At 45.9% G+C, this 20,873-nt stretch overlaps 1 protein-coding gene and 1 long non-coding RNA gene across 7 annotated transcripts in view; one reads left to right on the forward strand and one right to left on the reverse strand.

Annotated features, from left to right (window-relative positions):
• The window catches only part of DTNB (dystrobrevin beta), a 217,177-nt gene that overhangs the window by 163,578 nt on the left and 32,726 nt on the right, over positions 1-20,873 (forward strand). For 4 of the 6 annotated variants that reach the window (XR_005660349.1, XR_005660347.1, XR_005660348.1 and 1 more), the window contains 3 exons: positions 1,879-1,967; positions 3,344-3,457; positions 8,316-8,412. Coding sequence is in view for 2 of the 6 variants with exons in the window: in XM_039913079.1 (XP_039769013.1) it covers positions 1,879-1,967; positions 3,344-3,457; positions 8,316-8,412 (300 nt within the window). In the remaining 4 variants the exon portion in view is untranslated. Of the gene's footprint in view, positions 1-1,878; positions 1,968-3,343; positions 3,458-8,315; positions 8,413-12,977; positions 12,999-20,873 lie in introns of all 6 variants that reach the window. The other 2 variants (XR_003761973.2, XM_039913078.1) reach the window with 1 other exon arrangement.
• Positions 2,762-8,588, reverse strand: LOC114814222. The gene is made up of 3 exons (XR_003761978.2): positions 8,432-8,588; positions 7,962-8,049; positions 2,762-3,249 (listed from the first exon to the last, which is right to left on the reverse strand). It is a non-coding gene; the product is annotated as an uncharacterized LOC114814222 (long non-coding RNA).

The following is a 20,873-nucleotide window of genomic DNA, read 5'->3' on the forward strand; positions in this document are numbered from 1 at the left end:
GAGCACGGTATTAAGTGCTTGGGAGAGTACCCTACAACAGAGTTGGAAGGCATGTTCCCTGCCTACAATGAGCTAACTGTCTAGAGGGGGAGACAGATGTTAATATAGAGTTGCTGTTTTTCCTACTCAAAGATGGCACCACTGTTGTGTTGGAACTGATCATGTCCTCTGCAGCAAGAAGGGCACCAACAATGTAAAGTCATGAAGGTCTGCAAAGAGTTATGAAAAGAGAGAAAAGCCAAGGGAATACAATTAGGAGAAGCAGGGTTTAATATCCTGTTACAGATGGCCCTGTCACAGCCCCCCACACCTCCACCGTGTTGTCAGAAAGCTTAATTCTGTTGCAGATACATCCAGATGGTGCTTCTGTCGGAGCCTGACCTGTTCCCAAGTTATTAGCTCCCCTCTTTTCAGACACCGCCCAGCCAACTCTCCCACTTCCAGAGTGCAGAAGAGTTAGCAAGCTCCAGCCTCCAACCCCTACCCCTGACCAAATCTTGTGCCTGACAATGGCCAGACTTCACCTGACAGGCCAGGATCCGTTTGGCTATTAATCAGACACATCTGTTTGGTACTGAGCCAGCCGGTCCCTGCAGGTGGAGGAGTTTTAATCCTGAAATTCTAGATTACAGGGAATGCACATTTACTGGGTTGTTTTTATTTCACTTGGAACCAAAATGTAGCACTGGGGGCACTGGGGATGTCAGACTCCCTGCCTGAAGTCTAGGGATTCCTGAAGGCATTCTGAAGCTACCCAGGAGCTCAGAGGTTCAGGACAGTTGGGCAGCTCCTCTCTTTCGTCAGATCATCAGTATACTTCCAAGTAGGAATCGTGAAGTAGGAAACAGTAAGTAGCTTGAGCCCCCGACCCCTCCCCACTCGCCCTTACACCCAACCTCCAGGGCCCATCACGGAGAGAGAGGACTTGCCACCCTCTTACCACCGGGGCTCTCACTGACAGCTGTAAAAGTCCTTTCGCCAAGCACTGTCTCCGGAATGATTGTCCATGGGTCTTGACCTCTTTCTCTGACCTCGGGTAAATTGGCTTCCCTGTCTCTCTTTATAACAAGAAGCAATTACTTGGTGAGTCAAATCCCAGGATCAATAACAGATCGACAAATGTCTATGAGAAGCAGGTGCAACCTCAGGCAAGTCCTTTATTTCAGGGCCCAAAGAAGGAGAAGAAGAGAAGCTTAACCTGAGCTTCCAGTGGGTATTAGTGAGTAAATTCTCTTGAAATGATGGCCATGGCCTCTCTTATAGTGGTCTTGGCTTAAAACATAAAGAACACCTATGTAATAGCAAATAAATTTCCTTTCTAGCTGATGATCTTTCTTTCTTCAAAGGAGAAAGGACCCAGATGGAAAATTAATTTCTTTAACTGTTGCTTTAAGCACGTTGCATGATCATCTGCTTTACTTTGCTATTATGATTTTGGAAGCCATATCCAAAGAGCTGATCATTGCATCCTTCAACTCCAGCTGAAAATAAGGCCCCAGTTATTGCTGTGATGGGGTGGCTGATGGTGTTTCTGGATTTTGGAAAGAGAAGACAGAATGTGAAGTGAAAGAATATGCTCTTTGCAGCATTTAGAGTCCTTGTGATCCAGTCAAATTGCCAAACCCTGACTTCTATCCAATATCCTGTAACCCCTAACCCTTTTGAGACCTCCTCAATTGTGAGATGATGGAGAGCCAGAGGAACAGGAAAAGCAGGAGCCAGTCCAATGCCAAACCCTTCTTTATTTTGGTGTTGGTGACTGGTTATCCCAGGCCCTCAGGGAAGGCAGCAGCGGATCTCTAGTCTATCCCTAGACCTGTGGTGGATGCCGTAATTTACAATCATTGACTTTCTCCCCTCTCCCCCTCCTTTTCACAGCAACCCCGTCCCCCCGCTGACCTAGGCTTCAGCTTTGATGCAAACAAGCAGCAGAGGCAACTGATTGCAGAACTGGAAAACAAAAACAGGTAAGATCCTAAGAGGGTGAGCTGACCTACCATGACTTGAGGGATCAGATATATGTTCAGACTCCCTGTGTGCCACGCGTAGCTCTACACTCTCACTAGATGAGCATCCGCTTCCCAGTACGCTGGTGAGCGTTGCTGCCATCTTGTTTGTGCAAGAGCTGTGGGCTTAGAACTCATGATATTCGTCTGCAAATATTTGTTATTTATTTAATTTAAAGATGGAGGGGCAACCCCAGCTTCTGTTTCATTTTTGCTGTAAACTACCAGCTACTGCTCATTTTCCTCAGTGCTCTTACCTTAATTCTTTCCCCTTGAAGTTCCCTAGTTCCTGATGGACCAAATTGGTTAAACCCACTGATCCTCAAATTTTAAGCGACTAGAAAATGAATTGGCTGCTCAGAGTCGTCTTGAGATTAATGCCGAGGAGTCGGGCTGAGAGCCAGTTATAGGGCTGCCAGATACATGAATGGGATAAGCATTGCACAGATGAGACCCTGAAGCCCAACACCCCAACTAAAAGTTGGAGATTTGGGCTACTGGTCCTGCTTGGTTCGTTGGACTTGATAGTTCAATTTCCTCACGCTGATACTTTCTGAAAAATCTCTGCCTCTGACAGTTCCTTACATGGCTAACTCCCCGGTTTTCTCAGAGTTGGGGATCTGCCGTATTCCAGCTAAAGTAAATGGCCTGTGGTTTGAAAGCCATTTCCACCACAGTAGCTACCTCGAGAGATCCTTTGTTGGCCTCCTGGCTAAGCAACATATTCCTTGCATCCCTATCTGAACATAGTGAGTTACAAGCCTGTGCTGCTGAGTGGGATTCTGGTAACAGACTCTGCCTTCTTCTGTTTAAACACAAATATGCTTATTTGCATTCCAACAAGCTTCCTTGAAAGATGTTTCTGATTTACCGCAGTGCAGAAATGAACAAGTATGTAGCAGGTATGTCCTAGAGCCTCACGTACAGTATATTCATTAAATGGCCTCCGAGTGAAAGTGAAAAAAATTATTTTACCAGAACCGCAACCAGGCTTGGGGATTTTTAAGAGAAGGGGACGGGGATTTTGGCAGGAATTCTTTGCCTTTCCCAGACAAGAGGAACAAGGTAGCCTGGCCCAGTTACTGGTTCTAGTGTGTGGGGCCTTCCTCGGCTGTGGGCAGCAGCCGGACCGCACCTGTACCTCTGTAGAGGACTGCACTGACGAGAAAGCATCAAATAAAGCTGGGTTTGAGGATGGTTTTTGCTTCGTGTTTTGATCACAGACGATTTGGGAGCAGAGAGCCTGAGTTTGAAAAGAAGAAAAAGAAAATAAGTTTGGAGACCATGGTCCCATCCTTCCCCACATTTCATTTCTTCTCTTTTCCCTCTCTTGGTAGAGAGATCCTGCAAGAGATCCAACGCCTCCGCCTGGAGCATGAACAGGCTTCACAGCCAACTCCTGAGAAGGCCCAGCAGAACCCCACACTGCTGGCAGAACTCCGGCTGCTGAGGTAGGAAGGAACTCCGCCCAAGTCTTGAACATCCCTCCGTTAGAACTCCTACAGAGAGTTCTGATAGTGCTCAGGAAGGATGGGTTTGGGGAGATTTAGTGGTGTGGATAGGCTGGGCTTTTGGGTCAGCGACACCCCTTCAGGCACAGGGAATCGCCTAGTTGAGAGCTCAATTTGAGTTCTTCTCGCAAGGGGTCTGAAGGGGGCACTGAGTAAAATTCAGTTTAGGTGTTTGCCATGCTTGGGCCCATAAGGAACTCAAGGCCACTCAGGCACAGAGCCGAAAATGTAAGATGGGACAGAGGGCCAGCCATTTACAAAGCTTGCCTTGGGACTCCCAACCCAGAATAACTGGGCTGTTTCCACCCATCCAAGTAGCCTCTTTGAATGTAGTTCTGTGCAGTTCCTCTCATTAGTGGGCCGTGAGCACAGTTATTGAGCAGGGATTTTAGTCTTTAAATATAGCTTCACAAGGAGGTAGATTTTCTTAAGAAGTTCCTTTTTTTGTTTCCTTCCTGTCTTGCATCACAAACTTGGCTTAGCAATAATAATAATAAATAATAATAATTTTGGTGGTGGTATTTGTTAAGCACTTACTCTGTGCCAAGCACTGTACTGCGTGCTGGTCGTTCAAGGCAACCAGATGGGACTCACACTCTAAAATCAGAGACTGCAACACAGACTGCCAGATTTATTCAGGAGTAACAGCAGTCAATCAGTGTCATATTTATTGAGGGTTTACTGTGTTCAGAACAATCTACCAAGCACTTGGGAGAGTAGAGTATAAACAACATAAGTAACATGAGGCTGAGGGTGGGGTGAATAAATCAAAGTCAAATCAAATCAAAGTGCAAGCGTGACACAGAAGGGAGAGGAGTAGGGGAAATGAGGGCTTAGTTGGAGAAAGGAGGAGATATGACCTTAATAAGACTTTGAAGGTGGGGAGAGTGTAGGTTATGAGGGAGTTTCAGGCCAGAGGCAGGATGTGGGCGAGAGGTCAGTGGTGAGATAGATGAGATTGAGATCCATTGAGTAGATTGATTTTGGAGGAGTGAAGTGAGCATGCTGTGTTGTGAAAGGAAATCGGGAGGTAAGATAGGAGGGAACAAGGTGATTGAGTTTTAGAAGACAATGGTAAGGAGTTTCTGTTTCATGTAGAGGTGGATGGGCACCCCCTGAAAATTCTTGAAAAGTGGAGAATACGCGGAGGGGATGATTTTTTAGAAAAAATGATACAGGCAGCAGAGTGAAGTATGGAATGGAGTGTTTGCCCCATTCAGCCCCACAGCACTAATATATATGTCTATAAATTACATATTAAAAATTATTTATTCCTATTAATGTCTGTCTCTCCATCTAGACTGTAAGCATGTGGTGGGCAAGGAATGTGTCTACAAACTCTTGTACTCTCCCAAGTGCTTACAACAGTACCGTACATAGGATAAGTGATTAGACTGTAAGCCCGTCAAAGGGCAGGGACTGTCTCTATCTGTTACCAATTTGTACCTTCCAAGCGCTTAGTACGGTGCTCTGCACATAGTAAGCGCTTAATAAATACTATTGAATGAATGAATAAGTACTCAATAAATCTGATCGATTGACTGGGGAGAGGCAGGGAGGCTGATGAGTAGTCGAGATGGGATGGATAAGCGTTTGGGTCAACGTAGTAGCAGTTTGGATGGCGTGGAAAGGGCAGATGATTGTTCTCGGTTCTTACTCTCCTCTGATTTGAAAGGGCTACACAAAATATTTAATTGCAATTTCCCCCCTCCCCCAACTCCTAAGTCTTAACTATCTCCGTTAAAGGCAGCTGAGTTTGGGCTCTCAAGCTACTGCCAACTTCCCAGGGGGTCTGGCATAGTTTTTCAAAAAGGCGTAACTGACTTCATTTCCATTCATTTCTCCACATCTGGACCTCACTTGGGTTTGCGGTCCTTTCCCTCCTGGGGCCCTCTTACCTCCCTCCCTCCCCACAACCCACCCCATGTCCCCATTCCTCAGACAGTCCTTGTGCCTTAGGAGTCCAGCCCCCATAGAGCAGCAAAAGCATCTCAGGCTCAGCTCCTTTCACGTCAGAATTGAATGTAGTTCTGATTATTAAATTACAGGTGTCGATCTGGTAAAGCATTCTGCTGGCAATCCATCGTCATGGCAATTGGCATAGTCGCACTGCCCTGAGAGACCAAGTTCAGTTCTTTGGTGATTGCCTTAATAAGGCAATCATCTGGCTCTAGCCAGTTTACAGTGTATAGAATGAAACTGACTTTATATTTAAAAGCTGCTTGATGGCTCCAGTGGGACTGCTTCCCCTAGGTATTTCTGTAAATTCCGAAATGGGGCGATTTCCTTTGGGTACCATCCCCCCACCCACCCCGCACCCCCTGGCACCCTCCAGTTGAATTTAAAAACTTTTGACAAAGCGGCGTAGCACATGTCCTTCAGCAGGTGTGAGTTAGCTCTTAATTTAGCCCATCTGCTCACCAAATATCAGGGCCCAAGTATTGACCCTGGGAGCAAATGGCCAAATGGCCTGCGCCATCACATTGGTCAGTTGACAGAATGTCATCCCAGAGATCAAGACCTCATCAAATGACAAATTAGCACAGTAGCATCTGTCACCTGTTCACACCTGGCCAGCGTAAACATCCTGGCTTTGGTAAATATCTGTCTTTTTGTCTTCAGTGGCTTAAACCCACTCTTGGCTATGTTTTGGGGCGTCTAAACTTGTTCTTCAGAGTATTGGACTGTGCAAATTCGTGACTGAACAATTATAAAGAGCTTGGAGCTTGGAGGGAAAAAAAAATAAAGGCATGCAAAGCCTTTTCCTCCTGAAACTGCCAGAAATCCATGTTTGGAGCCTAAGTTTAGCTGGTCCGCGTTGTTCATTTCTATGAGATTTCATGCTTGTGGATGTTCTTTGTATTTGAAGTTTCTTTCACTGTTAGTATTTCTACCCTTTGTCTAAGTCCCTCCCGCCGATGGGATCTGCTTCCCAAAAAGGGATTGGACCAAAATCCTAGAACCTAAGACAAACCCAGAAGTATGGGTCTCCGTGCAATAAGCCACCTGCTCTTGGTGGCAAGGAATGGCATTCACACACAATTGTCCCAGGCACCCACAAGAACAGCTGCGGCTCCCTTGCCTGAAGAAGGCCCCAAGTCGGGGTTCTCAGGCTCACGCCCAACCTAAGATCATCCAAGCTCACCCAAGCTCACACACTTGGGACTGTGACTTTTGGGCATTTGATATTTGCCGACTTTCAGCCTCACGGCACTTATGTACATAACTGATTTATATTAATGATTAATGTCTGGCTACCTCGCTAGACTGTAAGCTTGTTTTGGGTAGGGAACACTTCTACTAACTCCTTTATATTGTACTCTCCCAAGTGCTTAGTACAGTGCTCCGCACACAGTAAACGCTCAAATAGCATTGTTGATGACGATTAACCCACCATGCCACCATCCCATGACCTTGCCCAAATCCACTCAAGAAGTCTCTTGTCATGGCTCCATCCAGGAGCATGCTGCTGTTTGCTCTCTGTCTCTGCCTTACGGGCTCTAACATTTTCTCTCAAATTTGCCCTGACTGCCTGATCCTGAGCTAGTTGCTAGAGGATCAGACAAGGAATTTGGAGACCTGTGTTCCCTTGGAAGCCCCTGGTAACAGTCACTTTCCCTTTCCCTTGGTGTTTGGGATATCTGAGAAAAGAAAGAGATATGGCAAAGTTAAAAACTTTGCAACCCTAAAACCGTTAGCTACACAGAGGGCAGTTTTCTCCCAGGCAATAATTGACTCATCAGCTCACCATAGGATTAGCCCAATAGATCGTCTGCTGAACATTAGTGAGTCACTAATATTAAGGAAAATCAGGAAGCAGCATGGCATAATGGATAGAGCAGCTCTGCCACTTGTCTGCTGTGTGACTGTAAGTCACTTTGTTTCTCTGTGCCTCAGTTACCCCATCTGTAAAATGGGAATTAAGACCGTGAGCCCCATGTGGAACATGGACTGCGTCCAACCGAACTTAGCTTATATCTACCCTAGCATTCAGTACAGTGCTTGGCACAGAGTAAACACTTAACCCATACCATTATTTCTTTTTTCGCACTACCAAACCTCTATATTCCATGGCCAGTTTTCATCCCTCTCTCTGATTTCAGTTGAACCTGCTTTATTGCAGCTTTAAGATTGAGGATTTGGCTTGCCCAAGGCAAAATCAAGAGCCGCTCCATTTAGCTCCTTCTAATTGTAGGACACTGCATGAAGCAGAATAATGGCCTCCCTCTACAGCAAGCCATCTGGGGATTTAAATGTAAGGCCAAGGTTGTGAATGCTCAATTGTAGTTAATGAAGGCCTTCCCTCTCCTCCTTTGCCCCTTTCCTCTTCTATCCATCCACTCTCTTTATATTGTTTTTACCTATTTTTATTTTGGAGGCTTCATAGTTATGTTACATGTAGCAAAACTTAAGAGCAGGAGAAAGGAATCCCTTTTTTTCTCACCTGTGGCCTTAGAAACTTGTTGCTCGGCGTCTCCCTTCTCCTGTGGACACTCAGGTCGGACTGCATCCAAACAAGCACTTTCCTCTTCCTGTAAAAGAGAGGAATCCACAGGGGTGGTGGAAAGATGAAATGGGATAATAAATATGAGGATGCCATAAAATGAAAGCAACATAAACAAAAGATGATGATTATCCCATTCTAATTGGAACCTTTTAAAAAAGTAACATTGAAAAATCTTTGCTTGTAATTCATCAAGAATGCAAGTCTTTGGGATATAAATGATCCCAGTGCTGTTTTTATAATCCATTTTGCTCTGAAGTTTTGTTTTTGATCAGAATTTTTCCCCGTCAACAGGCAGAGGAAAGATGAGCTGGAGCAAAGAATGTCTGCATTGCAAGAGAGCAGGCGAGAGCTGATGGTGCAGCTAGAAGGGCTAATGAAATTGCTGAAGGTAAGAGCCAGAGGCCAACCTGGAAAACCAGTCTCCTCAATCCTAAGTCTCTCCTCTCTCCTCCTCTCCTTCCTCCTCCCCCTCTTCCTCTTCCTCTATCTGCCCTGCCTGACAAAGTTAGACTTAGGGGGCTTGTGGACAGTTGTCCCATTGGCCTGCAGGGTGGCTCAGATTGTTGTGGCATTTGCGGGGCAGGGGAGAGTCCACTAAACCCTGTCTCTGCCCCACCCCCAACCCCACCCCTTTGTCATGTCACATGTGATGACACCAACCTTGGAAGCTCCGTCCAGCGGCCTGGACTCCTGGAAAAGCTGTCTAGTCTATTTGGTATCCTTACCCGGGTTGAAGCCATAAATCAGTCTAAATGCTGTTTCCTGGAACTTCCAGTAGCTCCCTGAAATCTTGCAAATGAAAAAAGTACAGTCTAGGGGCACTACAGAGGCTGGGAAAGGCAAGAGGCATTCTGGTTTCTCTTCATGTTTTCAGAAAAAAAAAAATGCCTGAGAATAGTCAGACCCCAAAACTAGTGTCGTGGACTGAAGAACAGGGAAGGGCAAGCCTGGCAGTTAATTATCTTCACCCCGATGTGTACCATAGGCCCTGGACTAGGGCTGAGACCAAAGAGCCAGAGCATTCGGGGCTGGCAGCTATCCCAGGGCGCTCTTGGCTCACGCTGTCACTGGCTTTAGTTTTGTCTGCACATATGTTGGCAATCTCACGCTGTGCTGGAATGACACTGACGTAACTACCAAAATGAAGGCGACGATTCCACTGTCACCGTCTTGTCTCTAAATTGCGCTGTGGGGCTGACAACCTTGATTTGTTTTTTTCCCCAAAGGGCCCATTATTATTAGAGGAGAGGTTCAGGTTATCTGTTGTTGCTTCGATTATGATCTGTCCGTGCAGCTTAACTCCATACTTACCAGTGCCCTAGCAATTTACCGCTGATGCAAGCAAGCATTAGTAACATAAAGAAACACAGTGCTGTGAATCATATTTTAAACCTCTGTTAAAAGCCTTACTATTCAAACCGTCTGATTTCCTTTAGGCCTAATCCAATTTCCTTCAGGTGCCAGGCCTGGGTTTCCAGGCTAATCTTCAGGGAGACATCAATCAGCTTCAGCTTGAGGGTTAGGGCTCCCTTTCAAAGGTAGTGTGGCTTTAAATGAGGCGAGTTTGAAGGGGTCCGCTTAGAACAAGATTGGGCCAAAGGCTGCCAGACACCCAGCCAGGTTGGACTTTTGACTTTATAAAGCAGCATAATTGTAGGGAGACATATAGTTGGCTCATAGATTATTAATCCATTAAGGAAAATAGGTCAGTTACCAAGTGCCTGAGCCATGGGAGAATGTAAAGCTTTCCCCGCGGTGTCGTGCCCTCTTACTGTGGCTCAGTGAACAGGGGTAATGCCAGGCCAGCCTTGTAGTCTTCATTTCTCATTCCACCACCCTGAGGAAGCCTCTGTCCAAGAGATGATCATTTCTAATCCAGAAATAGATTCTATCCTGAGGGACTTTAAGGTGATTAAATGAGGGTGATTTCATACTCTCCAAGAAACATTTACTTTCTGGTCCACTTGAATAACCTGGGCTTTGCAAGAGCGGGTAGGCCAGCAGAGCGGGTAGGTCGGTAGCATGATTCGCTCAAACCCTGCTGCTTGCACACACCCCTGAGTGGATTGTAGCCCAGTTCTTTTTCCCCTTCCTTCCTGACATCAAAAAATATTTTCCTGATTGATTTTGCTCCTCTGAAATAAAGGGAGCTTAGCTGCTCCCAGAAGAGGGACTCACTAAGGGGTGGGAGGAAATGCACTGCCTGAAAATGTAGAGTTGAACCCTATATGAGTTGGCTATGGGGAAAGAGCTGTTGGAGCCCTAACCCCACAAGCAGTTCTAATGAGTCAGAAACCTCTGTCACGTCCCCCACCCCCATTTTGAATTTAAGCAGTTGAAACTGCTTCGGTTAGCTGTACGAGAAATCTTTGGGAAAGTGTCTAAATGGTTCTTCCCGTGGCTTAATTCCTTGCTTGAAGGATTAAAACTCCCTTTTTATAAGGGTATTGACCACCTGAGCTGATGCTCACTCTCCCAAGGATCTTGGCCTCCCCAAACACTGTCCCAGCACCAGAACCTAGGTTATTGCTCCGGGCATAGTATCCAAGGTCTTTGGCCTGGGTGCACACTCCCAAGAAGTGCAGTCATCAATCCTCCCTGACTCCTCCCTGCCATTACTATTCTTCCCTGCTTTTACTGTAGCTCCTCAAGAACGAGGGGGATGGCAGGGAAGATGTCCCCGATGCCAGGAAGAATGCACCAAGGGAAAACAGTGCCCCGATAAAGCTGGAGAAACAGACTCATAGACCACTTCCCCTGTGTGCTGCTCCAGTCCCCAGCTGGTTAGACAGAGCAGGACTTCTATTTTAAAACCCAACCTCAGGAGGCTTTGTAGCCCCCCTAGCCTGAGCTGCCCTCTTTAAAGATTTATCAAGGGAGTGTGCCTCTATGCCCTGAGCCACATGCTCCTTTTTTTTAATCTTTGAAGAGACACGGCAGCTCAGGCCAGGAGAGCTGCAAAGCTGCCTGGGACTGAAGCCAGAAATAGAATCCGTGCCTAGGCCCTCCTCCTTTGGGAACTGAAGCAGCATCTTGGGAACCTGGCCTGAGGTGCCTAGTTCTCTGACCTTAACTGGGTTCAGTCGGGCCCTGGACCATCTCCCCACTTACAGAGGCAGGAACCCCCAACTCCAGGAACTCTGCCCATTTTCTCTCCTTGCCTTCCCACAAAACTGAAGTCAGGGCAGAGGCTCTGGCTGAGGATGGAAGCAAAAACACTCGGTGGTCAATGGTGAGGAGGAGGGGAGAAGGACCAAGGAGGGCACAGTTGCTTTATACACAAAAGACACTTGGCACAGCCCTGCCAGACTCTTATTGCAACCAGTCCCATTTGAGCATGGAAGGCAGTTCTGTCGCTCAAACTCTCTGATGCTCTTCAGATGGTACCTGCTGTTCAGGGTGGTCTGGCCCTGGATTTCTGTGGGTTCAGGTTAGCACCGTGCATTTAAACTGGAGTTTGTCGCTGTTGCCCTGATTGCTGGTTTTGATTCAGAAAGGATTTTTTCTAGGAAGTGAGTTGTCTCATGTGGAGATTACTTGGAGCAAGACCCAAGAAAGCATTTTCTCCTAATGTGAATCTAGTTAACTTTCCAGCTTCTTGAAATTAATTAATGCCATAATTAATTGTTTCACTCTCCCTGGTTCTGCCCTTCTTTTACCTTTAGCCTTTCTGTAGTATCTTCTTAGAACCCACCCTTTCTGCAGTTAGTTCCTTCCCTTCACTTGGGGGCTTCTCCTGGCTGCCTCTCCCCAATTTACTGCCTGGCTAAGCTAGTAAAGCACTCTCCACTCTTGGGGCTACCTAGACCCCCATTCCAAAGGGACCCTGTTGGACTATTTGAAGATCTGCGCACAGGCTTTAAGAAGTTGTTCTGATGGGCTCCCGAGGGATTTTATACATGTGAAGCAGCGTGGCCTAGTGGAAAGAGCAGGGGCCTGGGAATCAGAGGACTTAGGTTCTAATCCAAGCTCTGCTAATTACCTGTTGTGTGACCTCGGGCAAATGACATAACATCCCCGAGCCTCAATTTCCTCATCTGTAAAATGGGGATTCAATACGTATCATCCCTCCTACTTAGACCGCGAGCCCCGTGTGGGACAGAGATTGTGTCTGACCTGATTAACTTGTTTCTACCCCAGCTCTTAGAACAGTGCCTGACACAGAATAAGTGCTTAGCAAGTACTGTCATTATGATATCCCCTGCGCTCCCGGTGCCTAAAAGATAAATATCGTAGCAAGTCCAGTGTCGTGAGCCGATCAGCGTTTGGCACACTGTGTTCTCAAATAAGGCCTCATTCTGGCCAAGTTCCCCAGGTGGGCAGATTGGTCCCAGGTCATTCCCAGTTTCAAGAAGGATCGGGGGATGGAGGAGGTGGGGGGGGTCCACCAAGACTAAGCCCACCAAGCAGTGAACCAAAACCTTTAGAGGGCCTTGGAGTTGGCCAACATTCCTTAGGGTCCCTGGGGCAGATGTCATCCAGAGGTGGTTTGGTACCAAAGGTAGAGCTGGATGGGAAATGACCCAACTAAGGTAGGGGGAAACATGCCTGGCCATGGGAGCTCATAGAATCCTTGGTTAGGGCGGTGATTATTGGTTCCAGAAGCCTGAGGCACCTCAGGAGCAGTCTCTAGAGTCAAGGAAAGGGGAGGCAAGATTCCCTGTGTTGAAGAAATAGAACAGGGACTCTGTGAGTCTGTCAGTTTCAGGATATACTCCCCTCCCAAATTCTCCAGAAGCATGAACCTACTTGCTCCTACAAGCCAGGGTTGAGAGCCTAACCTGCTCCAGGCCCAGCTACTGCTTCCGTGGGGCTCCGAGACCCATGGGCCTGGTTTGCTTGATTTTTTTTTTCTGACCCTCTTGTCGGAGGTTTATGGGTTTTTTGGGCCTTTCAATGCTATTAATCTCTCCCATTTCTCCTCTGCCTCTTTTCTATTGCCAACGTCTTTAGGAGGAAGAGCAAAAGCAGGCCGTAAGTGGATATCAGTGTGGGCTGCATCTGACTTTGTCTTTTTCTGCATGTGCATTCCTCTCTGTCCCTTCCCCTTCCTCCTCCACTTACATCTGAATACAGATAAAACCCTCAGCAGTTTCTCAAACTGTTGCCAAGTGGCCTCCAGTGCCCTCCGTAGTCTTTTTCGATCCTGAGCCAAAGCTCCGCCGAGCATGTTCCTGTAAACCAGCAGAGCTTCTTGAGTTTGTTTCCCCAGTCCATTTCGGGCCTGTTGGAGTGTATGACTGTGTGATTAAGCATGCATGATCAGTCAGATTGCAAATGCAGATTTCTAACTCATGCAACTCCGGATTCAGCAGCTTCATCTCTGGAATGAATTTGTGTGCTTGGTAAGCTTTCTGGAGCTTTGAGAGAACCTTTGAATCGGAATGTTTTCATAGGTGCAAGTCTGCATAAAAATGAATGATTAGTTTAATATCATAGGAGCGTCTCCACTCTTTCACAATCTTGGTTAAGAATCTCGACTACCTCAGCCTCACTTCTTGCCAGTGAAACCTGTAACCTAATGAAAGCAAGAGTGGTTTTGTTCGAGTATCGTTTTTAGGGCCTCCGTCTGGAGCTGTGTCTCATATCCTTATATCCACTCCAGAGGGAGCTCTATTACTTTTCAGTCCCTTGGTTCTGCCACAGCTTTCTTTCCTAGCCTGGAGCCACTGAGTTGGCAGGAAATTCCATCCGCCTAAGCCTCTGCTGCGACTATAGAGTTATCCCTATCCGACCCCATCGTCATCTTAAGCTTTGGGAAGATACCTGTGGTGTGCTGGTGGATTCTGTCAGTAAGGAACCTAGTACAGTGCTCCGCACACGGTAAGCACTCGGTAAATACCGTTGATCGATTATTCCCCAAAAGATACATTTCAGTCTCAGGAACTAATCCAGAGGTGAGGGGGGTCATACAGTTAAAGGTGGGGAAGTCCAAGAGAATTTTCTCTCCATCGCCTCTGTTTGGGCAGGCTGCTTCCTGAAATTTGACCTATTGTGCCAGGTGAGAAAGAGAAACCCTCTATGGAGATTTTTCAAGCTAGTGTCCAACAAGAGTATGTAGTATGTAGTTATGGCAACGTGCCTGAATTATTGAAACATTTTCATAGGACAGGTGGGGAAGGCAGGGGCTAAGTAGAACAGTAGTGTTTCCAGACTAAACTTTGATCTGTCGACCTCAGACTAAGGTCAAACATCCCTAAAGTTAAAATGGCCTGCCTCCAGTCTCAGCATTTAGACCTCTGTAGGTTCCATGGGGGCTTGACATGATTTTGTCTCCAGGTTTAGTTGTCCCCACCTCTCTCTTCCTCTTTGGTGGAAACAGCTTCAGGGAGACTCAGTTCTGCCCTGCCTTCATTTTTAATGAGCCTTTTATGTCAAGTAAGACATTAGCACTATGCTCTTCTGGGTATGGAAGGGGGAACACTATCTTTCTCAAGTCGAGTTTATGCCTAGCTCAAGAAGAGAATTGCCTCTGGGAAAAAAAACCCAACTTTGCACCATTTCAAAACCAACACATGGGAACAGCTAAAGGTGTTCTTTTTTTTTGTTTTTTTAATGGTATTTATTAAGTACTTACCATGTGCCAGGCACTGCACTAAACACTGGGGTAGATACAAAATAACCGGGTTGAACACAGTCCCTTTCCCACACAGGGCTCACAGTCTTAATTCCCATTTTACAGATCAGGTAACTGAGGCACAGAGAAGTGAAGTGACTTTCCCAAGGTCACACAGCATGTCAATGCTCCTTATATTATCCCCATCCTGAACCTTACCTCCTTTTAGGACCAATTCCAGGAAAATTATATTTTACTCATTTTTCCTCTATCTTCCCCAAACCCACATCTACATTATGTTAGAAGAGGAATCAGCCTTTACAGTTAAGTCCATCAGGTGAAATAGACTCAGGGCAGAGTTGTCACCTGAATTCTTTCCCTATAGACTATAAGCTTCTTGGGTAGAGTTCACATCTGCCAACTCCTTTATAAAGTGCTTTCCCAAGTGCTTAGTATAGTTTTCTGCACACAGTAAGCTCCCAATAAATACCATGGAATGATTGATCGTCTCTGCTGAGCTCTAGTGCCCTTCACTTTGCATTCTTTCAACCTCCCTTGCTGAAATAACATTAATTAAAAAATTCAGAGTGCTCCCGACATGCCTGCCAGATCAGAGGCTGGAGCAAAATGCTCTGACCTAGAAGCAGGGCTCCTGCATTTTAGCTCTTTTGCTAAATTTTAGTAAGAAGAGCAAGTTGCTTCCCCACTCCATTTCTCCAATGTATAACCCAAGGCTGATGCCGGGCTGTAGGGAACATGAAAGAAACAGCTAATTAATGCCTGGGATATGACTGGAGAATACAAATAAATGGAGGAATGCCAAATAATAACCCCAGAGAAAGCTACATATTCCTGCTGCAGTTTGTGTCAGTAATGCGAATGGCACCACCAGTTCAGATGCCGGGTTCTTTGTCTCAACTTTCCCAGGCCTGGGAAGTCAGCAACCCAATTCACTGCTCAGGCACAATCCTGCAAACTTTCCTATGTTACTGTAGAAGTCAGGACTGGTACTAGGGAACGGGGCAGAGTCATATATATGGCGGGGGAACTTATTTTTAAAATGATAGAAGAGTTAATGGGGGACAGAAGGAAAGGAGAGAAAAGGGAGGATAGTTTGGGAAAATGGTTACCTGGAAGGCAGAGGGACAAAACGCTCATGTCCTTCCTCCTCTATGGAACTCCCTCCCCTTTTAAATCTACCAGACCATAGTTCTGCCTATCTTCAAAGCTTTCCAGAAATTCTACCTCCTCCAGTTTTCTCCTCCCCAGGTCACATCCTCCCTACCATCATCTCAGCACTTTGCACAACTTCTTGTTGCCCCCTTGTACATATCAATTTAGATACTTTATTATTTAAGTACTTCCTCCTCCTATTGGCAGATTATTTTATGTCTGTCTCTTCTATTATATTTCAAGTTCCTTGCGGGTGCGGATTGTGTTTTCTACTTCTATTGTAGTCTCCCAAGGACTTAATACAGTACCCCTGTTGGACACTGGTGGGTGCCCAGTAAATATTACTGATGGATATCAAGAAGCTTACAAACACACAAGCGGAGGAGAATTCCCTGCAGTGAGCAAAAACCTTACCCCAAACCTGCAAGGGAAGCTGCGAATTCGTGACTGAGTGGAGCTGGCTCCCAAACCCCAAGCTGGACAAGTATCAGCAATTGGCTTGCCGGAGGAAGGTCAAGGGTATGCCACTGCTCATGCAGTGGGCGCAAAGCCAAGACTAACTCCAAGGAGGATTGGGCCACCTGGGGAAGTGGGAATCTCCCAGTCCCTAGGGAGCCAGCTGCCGCTTCTTTGCCAGATAATGGGCTCGGGGGCTGTCTTTGCAGACTACTAGAGTTGCTGGCGGGGGCCATTCTAAGCTTGCTAGGGCCTGTCCCTCATCACCCACAATACAGACCTTCAGTTTCCGTTACTGTATTCAGGGATCTCCACTGTGAAGTGTACTGTTGCACTTCTTCCTCCTATTGTCAGTGATTTTATACCTGTCTCCTCTGTTAGGTTGTCAGCTCCTTGTGGGCCAAGATCAAGTTTTTACTTCTGTTGTACTCTTCCAAGCACATTTTCTCCCTTTCTGTCCCCCACACCCTCCACTCACCTGTAGGTACCATCCTACCAGTGGCCACCACGCCACCCATTTCAGCTGGTGGGGTGGTGGCAACTGGAGAAATTCAGCGATAGTGATTGAACGATAATCCCCAATATGGCTTGATTGTGTCCATCTTGAACGGGTCTTTGACCTATCATACAGTTATTGTGTTTGTGACTTTCCATTCCGCATCCTATCATTGGTAGTTCTTGCTGTCAGATCTCATTGACTAAGCCACCGTTTTTTATGCAGCCACGGTGATCATAGTTGTCTTTAATATTCGAGGTTCACCTCTGAGTGTGAGTGCGGCTGAAAAGGCCAATGCTGGATCCACAGTCCCGATCCCGTTGGAACCCAAAAGGTTGTCCCTTGTTAGGTAGTTGTGCTTAATGGGTGCAGTCCCTAGCCACAAGTGATGACCCATGAAAAAAAAAGGTGGGAAATAAGAATCTACCCAACCCAGTCTAGTTGCTGAGTAACTAACTAGGCCGGGTAATCGATACCATAAATCATGGACCCAGCTTAGATGCTGCTCACCTAACCCACTTTTTACAAGGCAACTACTGCCCAGCACCGTGAAAGAGTCAAAGCCGGTTCCCCCTTGAATATCAGATAAGGGCTTCGGAAAACTTCTGAGGTTACGTTCTGGCCTTCACAATCAGTCTCTCACTAATTCCGCTAATTCTTCCTCCAAAATATTTCTCAGATCTGCTCCCTTTCTTTGCATTCCCTCAGCCCCAGCACTAGTCAAACAGAGCCCATACTATCTTGTATGTGGATTACTGCGACAGCTTCCTTCCAGTATTCCCTGCCTCCAGCCTTTTGGTGTTCCAGTATATCGTATAGCTCGCCTTCAAATCACACAAGGTTTCCAGTTGTCATTAAATTAAAACTGCCTCTCTGCTTGTGAGGGAGGCATTCCGATTCAGGTCTGGCCAAAGACCTTTCTTCAGAGAACTTCTTAGGAGACGGATGAAAGTAACATCATTTCCAAACTCTCACCCTCAGATCTGACATTTGAACTTGTCCTAGGGATTGAGCCTCTATCTGAGCTGTCTCTCCCAGGGTACATGCTTAATGCGAGGGTGGATTGGCATAGGCCCACCTGGATGTTTTCCCTGTCCTTTGTACCCATTAAAAGTAAAAATGTTACCAGACCTGTGAGCCAAATCAATTGTCCAGCCTCGTAGCTCGGGAGAGGACTTGGGTTTCTAGAAATATCAACCTCACTGGCCCTAGACACCCTGAAAAAGGAGCAGCGAGTTAAAGAAAAATGGAGTCAACACAGTGTTCATGCTACGTGTCTTTAGAAAGAGGATGCTGCCCATGCCTGCCTTGTGTGCTCCTCCTCGATATAAGCAGCCTGCTGTAGCAGATAAATCATGGGCCTGGGAATCAGGAGTCATGGGTTCTCATCCCGTCCCCACCACCTGTCAGCTGTGTGACCTCGGGCAAGTCACTTAACGTCTCTGTGCCTCAGTAACCTCCTATGTAAAAAATGATGTCTAAGAGTGTGAGCCCAATCTGGGGCAGGGACCATGTCCAACCCGATTAACTTGTATCAACCTCAGCGCTTAGAACAGTGCTTGGCCCATAGTAAGCACTAAGTGAGTACCTTAATTATTATTATTTTTTACGTGATTGTGTGAGTAGGAAACACTAATCTGAGCCATGTAAAGAAAATGAATTGAATATCGTCTTCAAAGGGACCCTCTTTAATACTCATTCAGAACTAGGAAGTGGGGGATTCTTAACCTCACAAGAATTCCACTGTAACATTTGGGATAAGAGGTTTTGAGTGGGGATTGCAAATGCAAGTGGGCTGTTTTGAATTAGCCAAATAATACCAACTAAATTGCACCTGGGAAGGATTCTGGATCATCTGCAGGATTGCTTGCCCTATGACTACTTCTATTGCTCCGTCTTTTCTGTGATCCATACACTGTAACCTGCTCCACTGGTAGGGCGTATGCATGTAATTACACCATATCTGTAATTATTTTATAAATTCCTCTCCCTACATCCTGCTTAAAGCCCCCTCGCTTCAGCTCACTTCATACCCCTCACACGTCCTGCTCAATCCGTCTATATTGCCGAGAACATTGCTTCACTGTCGCAGACTGACTACATCCCTGGACATTTGCAGACATATGAGAGGTTAATACTTCTTCTGTAGATTTTTAGTTTGGTCTGAAACTTGATGCCACGTTTGTGCCATACTATCTGTTCCTCAGTTTTCTACTTCTTTGTCTATCTGGACAGTGTTCTACTTAGGAAGCAGATTCTCACGATAATACTCTTTGCCACTAATAATAATCTTTGGTTGTGTGAATTCGATTCCCAGGTACAGATCAGTAAAGTTGTTTTTCTTCAAATGTATTATTAGGCCACAGTGCATTCTGAAAAGTAGTTCATAATCATTAACCTGTCTCCCCTATGTTTGCTTCAAGAGAATAATCATTGTATAGCAGTGTTTTGCAGAAGGACATCCATAGGTAATAAAGCATAGCTAAGAATTTCTGGAAGAAAGTTAGGGCAAGCAGACCAACCTGGACAAACCAAAAATGGGTGAATCGATCAATCAGCCATATTTATTTGAGCGCTTACTGTGTTCAGAGCACTGTACTAAGTCCGTGGGAGAATACAGTGCAACAGAGTCGGCCGACTTGATTCCTGCCCACACCGAGTCTACAGTCTAGAGGGGGTGACAGACATTAAATAAGTAAATTATGACTAGGTACATAAGTACTCTGGGACTGAGGAAGGGGGCTTCAAGAAGATCTTAATGGAAAGAGGCAGAAATGGAAACAGCTCCGTATTAGTCCACATTATCTTCAAATAGGAAATGCATCAGTGGAGCAAAAAGCCAGCTTTTCAAGTGCACAGTGTGAAAAGGTCCGTGTGTTGGTCTTTTCAGCCGAACTAGTATTCATGGATTACATTTACGAGCATATGTAATGAATGAATATGATGCATTCATTTTCCCTACCTTGAGGCTTAAAGTTAAGGTGCTTCTTTTCAAAAAGAGATACACTTTCCTTTTATGTATGCCAACATTAAAATTGCTGCTTTAAAATGTACTAGCATCATAGATTTATACATCATGTTTTCTTTCCAAGAAGATAAAGCACTCTATTTTTTTCATAGCATCTTGGTAAATTAGAGAGCAAATCAGCTCATGTGCGAGCTGAGGCTTCTATCTCTAGGTTGGTAATTTCATTAGCAACCTGTGGCAAGACCTGTTGCTGTTTGTTTTCCCTTTTTTTGCCTGGCGACATAGTTAATAGCTTTTCTAGTGTTGAGCTCATTCTCTAGGGACCCTCCTCTCATCTAAAATCTTGATGTTGATGCCACCTAAGCTTTTCTTTTCTTACATCTTAATTGCAGCAATAAATACCTTTTGAATTAGCATCTTTGAACTGTAACCTTGGCATTATCCTCAACTCATTCAACTCACATATTCAATCTGTCACCAAATCGTCTCAGTTCTACCTTCACTTAACATCACTAAAATCCACCCTTTCCTGCCCATCCAAACTGCTGCTATGCTGATCCAAGCACTGAGCATATCCCTCCTTGACTACTGCATCAGCCTCCCCACTGACCTCCTCTACTTTCTTGTCTCCCTCCTCCAGTATTTACTCCACTCTGCTGCCTGGGACATTTTTCTAAAAAAAAGCATTCAATTCATGTCTTCCCACTCCTCAAAAACCTCCATCCACATTCGCATCAAATAGAAACTCCTTACCGTTGGCTTTAAAGCACTCAATCAGCTTGCCCCCTCCTGTTTTACCTCACTGATTTCCTACGACAACCCAGCCTGGACTCTTCGCTCCTCCAGTGCCAACTCACTCACCGTACCTCGATCTCATCCGTCTCGACACTGACCCCATGCCCACATTTTCCCTCCCCCTCCAAATTTGATAGACCACCACTCTCCCCACCTTCAAAGCCTAATTAAAATCACATCTCCTCCAAGAGAACTTCCCCAAGTAAGCCCTCATTTCCCCTAATCCCTCTCCCTTTTGCATCACCTATTCACACTTGGATTTGTACCCTTTAAGCACTTGATATTCACCCCACCCTCAGCCCCATAGCACTACTGTCCAGATCCGTAATGTATTTTAATGTCTGTCTCCCCCTCTAAACTGTAAACCCCAAGGGATTAAGACTGTGAGCCCCACGTGGAACAGGG

Source organism: Ornithorhynchus anatinus, chromosome 9 (assembly GCF_004115215.2).
Source record: "Ornithorhynchus anatinus isolate Pmale09 chromosome 9, mOrnAna1.pri.v4, whole genome shotgun sequence".
NCBI lineage: Eukaryota > Metazoa > Chordata > Mammalia > Monotremata > Ornithorhynchidae > Ornithorhynchus > Ornithorhynchus anatinus.